The sequence below is a fragment of the Cydia pomonella genome, chromosome 1 (assembly GCF_033807575.1).
Source record: "Cydia pomonella isolate Wapato2018A chromosome 1, ilCydPomo1, whole genome shotgun sequence".
In the NCBI taxonomy this organism is placed as follows: Eukaryota; Metazoa; Arthropoda; class Insecta; order Lepidoptera; family Tortricidae; genus Cydia; species Cydia pomonella.
The window spans coordinates 50,061,096-50,073,468 of record NC_084703.1 but is presented as its reverse complement, the minus strand read 5'-3'; the positions used below and the strand labels follow the sequence as shown (position 1 = coordinate 50,073,468).

The following is a 12,373-nucleotide window of genomic DNA, read 5'->3' as shown; positions in this document are numbered from 1 at the left end:
TCGGTCGGCGGACCTAACCAAATCAGGAAAAATCTTAACACCGCGATCTACGAATAGCGCGGAGCCGTATAAGCGACATCTACCGGGATATTCGGTTACTACTAGGTTCACTATTCGTCGTTGGAGGCTGCCAGTAGGTCCTCGTCGGAGGGTTGTTTCTGCTACTCCCTGCTAGATGGCGTTAGTAGTGGTGGTTGGGGCGCAACTGTTCGTCGTTTGTTTATGTTTCCCTTTACATACTTTATTAAACTTTCGTTGGTATAATTTTTATGTAGATGAAGATTATTGCAGTAACAGAATTTAATAACTAACTAGGTAGAAAACAATGCAATACATAAACACATAAATTGGATATGATGTGATCCGTTGAATGAAATTGACAATAAATAAAATAAATAAATAATTTTCTATCCCTAGGCATTGTGTGAAACTTCTAGTTGTGTCAAAATATCGGGAAATCAATAATATAAACAAACATGGTAAATATCTCATTTCTTTTTATAATGGTTATAAATAGAAGGCCATGCAATTTTGTAACTCACTGTAATTTAATTAAATGTATCGTTTAAAAAGGTTTTAATTCTACTGTAAAATAGTACCTACTTTTTTAAAGGCTGGGCAGTAAGGGAAAACAGCGTTTTTTTTTGAAAAAAATACCGGAAAATCTGACTAACAAATTTGGACTTTCTTAGGTTCATTCTTACTTAGAATCTTCTCCACCCTAGCATTAAAAAAAGATATCCTAAAATATCCATACCATTACGTCACATTTTAGAGTGAAAGAAATTTCAGTGTAAAACTAAAATTTCAATTCAAATTTTTGGGTTTTTATAGCACGAGGATTGATTATGCTAGTGATTCTGAGTTGGAAGAACCCAAAAATATCATGATGTGTGAGAATCAGATTTTTAATATTTTTATGGAAAAACGCTCATATTTCTCATAAAATAATTTATTAATAGCACTTGATAATACTGATAACAAAAAAAAAAATAATGAGTCTCGAACCCACATCCTCTTGCATGTATTTCCACGTACATACCGCAACGCTATTGAAGCCTACTCACGCTGTGCCAAATTGTCTACTACAAGGATCCCAGTACGACTGTTTGAATGTGTGAGTGATAGTTAGAAATAGAGTCAAGAAACATTCTGTCGACATTAAGGGGTATTTTTTGTACAATGAAGTGTTCAATGTTTGTTTTAATAGTTCAATATTTATTTAAAGAGTGCGCTAAACATAATTTACAGTATAGAAATACCAAAGACTACTCCACAAAAAAATTAAAACTTAAAATTTGCAATTGTGGCGCCATCTAGTGAGGTTTAAGCTTTGGGTAACCTAATCGAACCACCTTAAGTCTCATTTTGTATAGGATTTTGAGTTTCCAACACGTCCCGCTTGGCGCGCTCTTTCTAAATCCAATACAAAATGATACCTACTAAACGCAAACGCGTACGTCACGTTTCGAAATAGAATTTATTTACACTAGGGGTACAGGTGATTTATTTCGTTAGCGTGAGAACACTTCATTTATTCGTAATGATGAATTCATGTTAATATGGGTGAGGGGGGGGGGGGATCATATTATTTTTATGCTTTATATAGGTAAGGTTATCTTTAGACGCTCTCAAGGCCAATAATGCTGGTCGACTGTAGTTGTAATTGGTAATACCTACTCAATACATAAGCACAAACATTAGCGAAATTAACGGACCGGTCGGATTAGACGACCGGTTTGGCCTAGTGGGTAGTGACCCTGCCTACGAAGCTGATGGTCCCGGGTTCAAATCCTGGTAAGGGCATTTATTCGTGTGATGAGCATGGATATTTGTTCCTGAGTCATGGGTGTTTTCTATGTATTTAAGTATTTATAAATATTTATATATTATATATATCGTTGTCTAAGTACAACCCTCAACACAAGCCTTATTGAGCTTACTGTGGGACTTAGTCAATTTGTGTAATAATGTCCTATAATATTATTAAAATTATATCATATATTATATCATATTAAGCTATTTTCCTAAAAAAAAAAAAACAATGTTATAAAATGCTTGTGCTATTTATTCAAAGCGCTAAATACTTTGTCCTATGTAAAAGCTGCTAAGTTTATGTTATTTTTGTTAAACATAAGATAATGACCGTCATTTCATTATACATCTTCTTAATTAGCATATTTATTTACAAAAACAAATCTAATTACCAGTGTAAATCCAATAACAGATTGCATGCCTTAAGAAATAACAATGATATTATTTTACCAAAATCAAATAATTATATTCATTTTAAAAGAAGTATTGAGTACAATGGAATCAATATTTTTAATTTTTTAAGTAATGACATAAAACAGTGCACTAATTTAAATGAATTCACAAAAAGGCTTAAATGTTATTTAATAAACAGACCTTATTACTCCTTGCAGGAATATTTCCAGAAACTGTATGAATAATAATAATATTTTATTTAAATTTGTATAATACTCGTAATACTCATAGTGTTGTGTTCCTGCCGGTGAGTAAGGTTGCCAGAGCTCAACGAGGGGGGTGGGGTTAGGGTCGGCAACGCGCATGTTACTCCTCTGGAGTTGCAGGTGTACATAGGCTACGGAGACTGCTTAACATCAGGCAGGCCGTATGCTTGTTTGCCACAGACGTAGTATACAAAAAAAAAAAATTCTTAGCTTCAGAATTATCGAATTATTAGCTATAGAAATTTAATGTTATCGTAAACTTAACTTATGCTAAATGTATTACCTAGTGTAAGTTTTGCATGCCAAGTGTGGCAGAACATGCATTCATGTAACCTATCTACTGACATGACAAATTGTAATATCTGTGCAATGTTCTAGCAAAATAAATGATTCTGATTCTTTATGTATTTATAGGAGGATGCATTAATTACATTTTGTAGATGTCACGTGTATAAGACGGATCCCCTATGGGTTAATTCTTGATAATGGGTTACCGAGCGGGTCCCAGACTTTCTTATAACCAGCGTTTAAGCATACCATTGTAACTTTATTACATGCAAATGTAATTAAATGCACAGGTAAAATAGGTTCGTAAACCTCTATTTGTTTAGAAAATTAAGTTTTTCCTTATTTACTTACATATTCAGCTTGTTTAAGTACAAAAAAAAATATAACGAATTGTTTGTTAAAGATTATCTAACTGTTAAGATATTATGCTTCACATCGTCCATAAAAGCGAACGAAATACACACGTATTACAAACATAGAACCTCCTTTTTATGAAGTCGGTTAAACAAAATGATTTACGTATACAGTCCACTAAAGTGTATGATATGTAATAAGTTTGTTATTATGGTTGACCTATTTAATATAGATTTTGTATTTAGAAGTAAGTTTAGGTACTAAAATGTTAACAAAAGATACCCTACGCGGGCACGCAATTATTACCTCCGCGATGCAGGCAGTTAGTTGTTTACTTAAAGAAATCGAGCCTACTTTATCAGTTATCATGTTTCTTTGGTTCACGCCAGCGTCGCTTGAATTGTAATTAGCAGTGATCGGAACTATGGGAGTAAAACTTTAACAAAACTTATCAAGCGGACGTAAAAAGAGTGCTTATAGCCTTAAAAATATTCGAATATCTATGAATGTAAATATTTTTATGGCTGTAAGTACTATACTATTCCTATCCCTATGGACATGAATATTTTTAGGGCTGTATGCACTATTTTATGTCCGCTTAACAAGTTTTGTTAAAGTTTTACTCCCATAGTTCCGATCACTGGTAATTAGTTATTTGTTGGTATGCAAGTGAAATGCATTGAAATCATTCGTTTTGTTTATTAGTGTTGAACTCGAAACATACGGTTGTGATGTTAGTGCTTGTGATACCTATGTGTTTGGATGCATTTGGATATTATTGTTCAAGCAACTGTGTACGTAAGTTTTAGGTTATGTATTTTCCTTAGTTAGTTAAAAACTGTTGTTTTTGGCGGGCGGTATGTTTTGTCGATTTCCGTCCTCATACTATACCTATACCTATCTAGCTGTACCTATAGATACTTATGCATTTTTACCCTCTCGTTTAGTTACAATAAAATCAGTATAGAATCCAGACGCGTTTGCAATCAAAATTGAACCTTATCCCATAAAGAACAACCAGATTTATATTATTGTTTGGTGCGAATCTACGACCTGAACAGATATGGAGTAGCTGGGTTTTTTTGAGCGTTCAGCACAAGTCCCGCATCATATGACCATGCTTATGGCAGTGCGGTCAGTTTGTAGTTTCTTAAGAGCTATATTTATATTTTTGTCAGATACGACCAGACACGTATCATCTGCATATTGGTAAATGGAGCAGTGTATGATTACATTACCAGCATCATTTACGTACGTAATATATATTTTATCTTAAATTTAAATCGATAATTATTTACACAATGCACTTATTTGACTTGGGACGTTATTCAATTTCAAGATTTGACTTGGCTAGTTTTTACGTACAGGCTATATTATATTATATTTGACTATTTTACTTTTCTAATGTTTGGTTTGTTACTAATAACTAATCACGTCAAATCAAGAAATTGAATAACATCCCAAGTCAAATAAGTGCATCGTGTAAATATTTTTTTTTTTTTTTTCCTAGCCTGTTTGAGTGTCCCACTGCTGGGCAAAGGCCTCTCCCCTTGATTTCCACGATTCCCGATTTGGTGTTTCCTCCGGCCAGTTGTTCAGGAAGCTGTCCAGGTCATCCCGCCATCTCCGCCTGGGCCTGCCCCGTCCACGTCCCTCTACCGGCATCCCCTTGGTGGCTATGCTAGCCCACCTCTCTGGGTGCATGCGGTAGACGTGACCGGCCCAGTCCCATTTTAGCCTAGCGGTTTTCTCGCCTACGTCAGCAATGCGGGTTTTTGAACGCAGCGTGGTGTTTCTTATCTGATCCGTTAGTTTAACACCTAGAATGCTGCGCTCCATAGCGCGTTGGCAAACCTTCAGTTTGGACTTCTGAATCTCTGTGAGTGACCAAGCTTGGGCCCCGTAGGTTAGGACAGGCAGAATACACATGTCAACGAGTTTGCGCTTCAGTGACAATGGAAGGTTACCCTTCATTAGCTCTTTCATGGACCAGTAGCTCTTCCAGGCATTTTGAATAATTATCGGTTTAAATTTAAGATTAAATATATATTTCCTATTAAGCAGCGGACATTGTGGTATTATCAAGAAACAAGAAATTGTTATATAAACTCATTTTGGAACGTTGCATATTCTTGTAACTAAAAATTCAGGATTTTCAACACAGAACTTGGCATCCATATAGATCTCAATTCTTTTGTAGGCGAAGACAACAACGACGCATTATCTTAATTTTATATTGAACTTGGCTGTCAATTCACATTTATGTTTTTGATGGGATAAGATTTTATTCCAATAAAATACATTTATATTTATAGTTAAGTTGTCAAAATTAATATTATAATTCCATGTGTTGGTCTAATTTTTATACGTAATATACCAAAATGCAAATGGCGACTTCGTGCTGCCTAAAATACTGAGATATCTTAGATCGTTTCGAAGAGTATTGTAACGGACTCACTTTTTTTGAATGGATTTATGAAATGAACAGTAATAAACTACATGAGTAATAACACTAATAACATTAATTTTTGGACAAATTTCTTATGAAATGTGCCTCCAAACTCCATAGTGAAATAGTCGAAATATAGTAAAACTGTTTGGTAGATCATTTCGAAAAGAGAATATTTCACTGTCCATGGCCGCCTAGATTCGACAGACCACAGACACAGACCACTCGGTGACAGTGACGTTGGCTGCCACACGACCGCTCGCGTGCGGAGATTGGAGATGCAAAACTATTTATAACAACTATTAGGAGGTATGTATATATATATGCATAAAACGCATATAATCACGCTTTCCGTGTTTTTACTAGTACGATCATATTACCTTAGGCTACCGTAGTAATCGATTGTAATGCAGCGGCGCGGAGAAGAGATGTGCATTAGAGTCTGTGCGGAAAGGAGAAGAGTCCGTGGAATGTGTGGGGCCCAATACATTCTATGACTCTTCTCCTCTACTAGTTCATAAGTCAATTACATTGATTCTTCTCATATCCGCCTCAGTGGAAAGGAAGCCTTAGACTCACTTTATATATTTTGAAAAAAAGATAATGCTTATTAAAAATTAACAGAGATGTCATTTGGGTACTAGGTTACTCGTTTTAGTTAAATCTCCAGTATTATCCTGAGAGCCTCGTAGAGAGGCGAAACAAGTACCAAGCGTCAAGGGGCTGAACCTAAGTCAAGAGGCTGTCAACACCCAATGTCCTTGAAATTGATGTTACTTAAACAGTTTTTTAAGAAAGACTATTTGTTTTAGTCAAGTATGAAAAATATATGTTCATATTAATTATATTTCAAAGACCGTGGTTGTACTCGATACATGATTGAACGAAATCGGCTCGATAGAAAATAATTGCAAAGATTGGTCTTAAAATCACAATTAAACGGTTTTATGTCTTTATTGTTTTGACTTATGGGTCTGCAATTAAAATCACAATTTCAAAACATTTATATCTAAACCGCTATTGAGTAAAATATTACACTAATAATCCACTTTCATTTATTTAAATATTTTTCTTATTATTCCCTTGCCCAGGCCCAGTAACATGCGACAGTGCTATCTCATTTACTCCGATACAAATAGACAGTGTGCGCGCTTTAGGTATTGACGGCCTCTTAATATATTTTCTTACGAAACAAAATAATAATAATATTTTTAACTAGCAGTTCGAAGACACATCACGATGCAGGCGAAGAAAGATGATCACGCTTGCAGACACGCTTGCACGCGCCAGGTACCTATTCAAGTCGATCTATCCATAATGTTCCATGTCAACTATTAATGTGTTTACTAAAATATTTATTCACTTTATTGCTTGCCATTACAGCCGGTGGAAGCAACACCAGCAGCTAAAAAGAAGGTAATTAACGCGTATATTTGTTCGAGAATAATAATAATAAATAAATATTATAGGACATTATTACACAAATTGACTAAGTCCCACAGTTAGTTCAATAAGGCTTGTGTTGTTGAGGGTACTTAGACAACGATATATATATTTTTTTTAAATAGCCTACATTGTGTCCCACTGCTGGGCAAAGGCCTCCCCTGTTTTCCGCCACTCGTCACGGCTTTGTGCATGCTCCCGCCAGTCGCCACGAAATGAGTCCAGGTCGTCTCGCCATCTCGTTTTTGGCCCTCCTCTGCCTCGGGTGATCTGTGGTGTCCATTCGGTCGCTATTTTGGCCCATCTGTCCGGGTGCATCCTACAGATGTGCCCCGCCCAATCCCATTTGAGCTTGGCGGCCTTCTCACCCACATCTGCGATACCTGTTTTGGAGCGCAGCTCTGTGTTCCTTATCCGATTGATTCTACGGACTCCAAGTATGCTCCGCTCCATTGCTCGCTGGCAAATCTTGAGTCGGGACTTTTGAGCTTCTGTTAATGACCAAGTTTGGGCGCCGTAGGTTAAGGGCCTACTAAAGCCGCGAATACCGGTTCGTAAGCCACGCCCGCTAGCTTCCTCACTCCCCGCTAGCACGCACACATGGAAGCGCTCAGCGGAGTCCGCGGCGCACGTGTAGATGAAAGCTCCATCTAGCGTTACAAAAGTTAACTACGATTATACGTGGTCGGCCAGAAACTTAATTCTTAGAAAATAAAAAAGATGGCGTTATTACTTGCTGCTAGAAAATAAAAAAATATATTGTTGTAAATTGTAATATATCTGAGACTACAATATAGCCAATTTTTATTGTTGATTTTTGGAAGATGTTAATAGTATAGTTAATTGTAAGTATAACACTACCTATCTTTTTAAATTCGGTATCTTACATTGTTAGTTATCATATTTTATTTAGTAATATATTGTTGAGGCAGGAAATACAGGGTGCCGTTTTCCGACGACCAATTTTTCGGATGATAGTGAATCACAGTTGTCAGTGGGAACTACCTACATATAAAAAAAGAAAAAAGTTAGTAATATGGTAACAACGAAAACTACCAAAAAAAAGTGAAGTAAGTATTTTTATTACGCTGAAATATGTAATATTCCACTAATAACTTTTAAACAATTACTCAAACAATCAGGGTGATTCTTAAATTGTGTCCAGAAAAATATTTTTTCATAAAAGCTTTTTATTTTTCACATATTGTTACGTATAAAAAGCATTTTTTGAAGGTAAATAAAATGAGTACATAATCACGGTTGTCACAAAGTGTCCCTCAGTCGTGACGTTTCAGCATTTTGGCGGCCAACTCCACTATTTTGAATTATACAATATTTTTAATATAGCCTAAGTATAACTACGACACATCGAATGACAGCTCATACGTTGAAATTCGTCAACCTAGCGCTGTAGAGCGTGACAAAGAACCGGATACACATCATACATCCACATACACGCGGAAACCATTTTTCTGCTTTGGCAGTTGGGCAATAATAACAAATGAACGTATCTAATAAAATCCATTTCTAAAGAGTGACTATGCCTCTAAATTAATCAAATATGTCTATATGTCACGAACATGGATTCAAAAGTCCGTGGTGGGGACAGAATTTTGAGGCCACTGTCGTGACAATTTGAAACATGTTCGGTATTACCTAAAAATTACCTTTGACTTTGCAAATATTAAATAATTAGCTCAATCTCGAATGTAGTAGGTATATCTTATGTTACAAACAATAACGTGAAATGAGTACTGACTTTTAAAACTCAAAGACGGCGGTGACGCGTTAAGGTTGACCTTTGTTTTTTCTTTAATTAACACAAATAAATAATTTTCGACAACACTTCTCCCTTCAGCCATTTGCAAATATGACACCAACACAGTATTGCTGTTCTAAAAAAATAGCGTTAAAAAGGCTGCCAGACGTAAAGGTAACTTTCTACCGAGTACTGCATGTTTATGTTACCACGCGCGGCGGTGACACGAAAACTGATCTCGTATGTTATTAAAATTTTTATAAAGTCGTTATATATCCATACAATTTTTAAACCGTATTGTGGAATAGGTGTAAGTGTTAACATTTGATATAAAATTCTTCCAAAATCACTTTCAAAGAAAAATAAGATATCATAAAATCCGAGGAAGTCACACTACACGTTTCGTGACATTTCGAACTTCTTAATATGTTTCTAATAAATGCTCTTAGGATATTAGGTTGACATAAAACTAGAGGTAAATTACTAAGGTAAATTACTAAGTATATTGATATTCAGTTAACTTATTTTCTTAAAAATATATGCTATTCTTACTGTTTTTTTTTTTGTTTGTTATTTTGACTGTTTTTAATTTAAGTTAATTTGTATTGTATTTTCGTTTGTTTGTGATGTAATTATGGGTCTTTCACCTGAAATAAACGATTTCATAATATCGTTCCCCTGGCTTTGGTTCACTGTGATTTTCATTCCCGTGTGTTTTGATATAAAATGTATTCTTCATGGGCATGTACAATGTTAAATCATATGTCAAGTAAATGATTATTTACTTTCATGGATTAAGTAAAATTATCGTAATCATAACAGTTGATCAAAGACATACTTATTTCTTTTCCCCTGGTTCTCATTCCATCCCTTTGGACTGGGGTTTCAACTAAAATCAACGCTTGGCACTTCGTTCTATAGATCTTAAAAATAACATTAAGTTGCTAAGAGCGTTCTATGATTCAGTGTATTATTTTGGAACTAATTGTTCCGAAATTCATTGTCATTATGTCATTCCTTGTCATTCCCTTATCGGTTTTTTTCATTCCCTCGTCGCTTTTAGATTGATGGGCTTATATTGAAATAATATTTAATAATCTGATTTCAAAGAACGACCCTTCAATGCCCGCCATAAGCTAATTGGTTGGCTAATGGTTTCAAGAGCATGGACAAATAAAGTATAGACTAACATTATCAACACAGAATCGCGTTCCTCTGAAATGAAAAGTTTGATCGGGATATCCATAATTGCACAAAGCCGTCTATTAGGAACTACTTTAATTATCAGACAGTTAGACAAGAGGTTGAAGCAACTGTTAAATGGTGGTATCTACTATAGCAGTTGCCTAAACTTACAGGAGAGCGATTTTGTAAAGACATTGTTAGTAAGCGATTTTGCTAAGTATAAAACTTTAATCGTCTTTGTCAAGACTAAGATATATTAATAAGGTATAAAAGTAGAGCGGTATAATTTTAAAATCTGAAAAAAAAAAGAAATTAAAAACAGTTTAAGTTCTAAGATGTACATTATCAAAAACCATCCTGTATATGTTAACATTTATAGTATTTTTCAAACTCGATGGGTAGGGTGACAGGTGTTATCTCTATATAATTTTAACCTAAAAACGCCAAATCTCGCAAAATCGTATTGAAACAACAGCTGTCAGCATACCCATATAAAAAAAAAAACTATAGATAGCACCACACACGAGCTGAATTTTCTTTGAATGGCAATTTTAAGAAAAGGACGATTCGGTACGTTTTTCTTATTGCTCCTTGTCAAGTAAAATCAAACTGAAAAGCATACTTACTTTACTCTTTGCTGAAAAGTCATATTAGTCATTGACGTTTTGACAGTATCCTGTTAAATAAATTATGTGAATTATGTTCTTAAGGCATGCGGATTACAAATCAGAGGTCGCTGGTTCAAACCCCGGCCCGTGCAAACGAGTTTTTTTTTTCTAATAAATGTGTTGATTTTTTTGTTTTTTTATATAATAAGTAGGTATATTTGTTTTACATAAAGATTACCTAGGCTATACAAAAATTGGTATGAATAAAATAAAATTATTCGTGTCATTAAAATATGTTTTTTATACACATATTTAAAAGAATAATTTTATTTCTGTATAAGACAGACAAGATTTACTTTTACAATAAAATAGAAAATAAGGAATAAAGATATTATATAGGAACAAAAAAAGAAAACAAAAAGTTGCGATTAGATTGGTCTATAGATGTCTCGCATTTTTTCTTTGGTGTCTACACGACCACACAGCTACCGATACATTACAGAAGCTGTCGAAATTTCCTTACCCGTTGTAATTGTTCAAAGAGTATTAGACTTTGACGTAGCTAAGCAAACACACACACATGCGTAACGTATAGGCCTGTAAAGATAGCTCCATTCGTAGTAGACCTCGGATTCCGTTACTAGTTAATAGAGCTACGACTCAACGTTTATTGGATATGTCGATTTTACGTAATTTGGAGCGCTGCGCGATTTGACATAGGTCTTACCTCTTTGAGGCACCACGGCCATCTAACATTACTGGCATAAAGGACGCATTTATGACTTTGACGCATGACAGAAAGAGAAACCGAACTGCGTAAAATGGGCGTTTTCTGTTGAATTCATAAAATCAAAAACGAGAATAAATCCGTTTGTATAAGATAATAAGTTAATATTTAGTTGAATGATGTTTAAGAAGAGATGAAAACCTTTACTTTAAAGTGGATTATGCTGGATGAAGATGTGTTTTCTAATTGCACTGAGGTAAACACTAAACATGTAGATGTAACTTTGGATTTATATTCTATCGAGAAAATTTTAAGCCTTTTTGTTTCGACTAGTATCATACCTCTTATCATATAGTCAAGATACATATATCCGAAAATCACGCCAGTTTGTTTCCGGGGCTAGCCCCTGCCACGCTTCAAAGATCCCGTTATTTTTCGATGCAGGGCCAGGCAGGATACACATGTCGAAAAGTTTGCGTTTTAGTGTTAGTGGAAGGTTGCCCTTCATTAACGCCTTCATGGACCAGAAGCTCTTCCAGGCGTTTTCGATGCGTCGATGGACTTCCTTGGACTGCCTGTAACGATATATATAATATATAAATATTTATAAATACATAGAAAACACCCATGACTCAGGAACAAATATCCATGATCATCACACGAATGTCACTTGCCCTTACCAGGATTTGAATCCGGGACCATCGGCTTCATAGGCAGGGTCACTACCCACTAGGCCAGACCGGTCGTCAATCACTTAAAGGTTTTTTCATCAGACTCGCTCGTAATCGGTGTTAATGCCAGCATACTGAGATGGAATGAGCTATATTATGCCCACGGGCGTAATATATTTTTATATATCATTACGCTCATTAGCATACTATTGGGCATAATGTTTTTCCGAGTAGATATAAATGAGTTTTACTTTTAAAATATTGAAGTTTATTTTTTTAATGTTTTTTTTTTTTTAAATATTTAATGTGATTAATTTAATAGCCGCTTACAAATTTTTTTTGTTAATTTCAAGGAGAGGTACACTGATTTATATTCATAGTCCACCCGCCATCCTGACGCTCACGCACTATGCCT

The 12,373-nt window shown here is 35.1% G+C and overlaps 1 protein-coding gene across 4 annotated transcripts in view; it reads left to right on the top strand.

Annotated features, from left to right (window-relative positions):
- The first annotated feature begins 5,592 nt into the window (after positions 1-5,592).
- Positions 5,593-12,373, top strand: part of LOC133525953 (tropomyosin-like) — a 34,679-nt gene continuing 27,898 nt past the window's right edge. The window contains exons 1-3 of one of the 4 annotated variants that reach the window (XM_061862403.1): positions 5,593-5,874; positions 6,785-6,855; positions 6,949-6,981. In XM_061862403.1, the coding sequence (XP_061718387.1) occupies positions 6,805-6,855; positions 6,949-6,981 (84 nt within the window). In that variant the 5' untranslated portion in view covers positions 5,593-5,874; positions 6,785-6,804. Of the gene's footprint in view, positions 5,875-6,784; positions 6,856-6,935; positions 6,982-12,373 lie in introns of all 4 variants that reach the window. The other 3 variants (XM_061862411.1, XM_061862394.1, XM_061862420.1) reach the window with 3 other exon arrangements.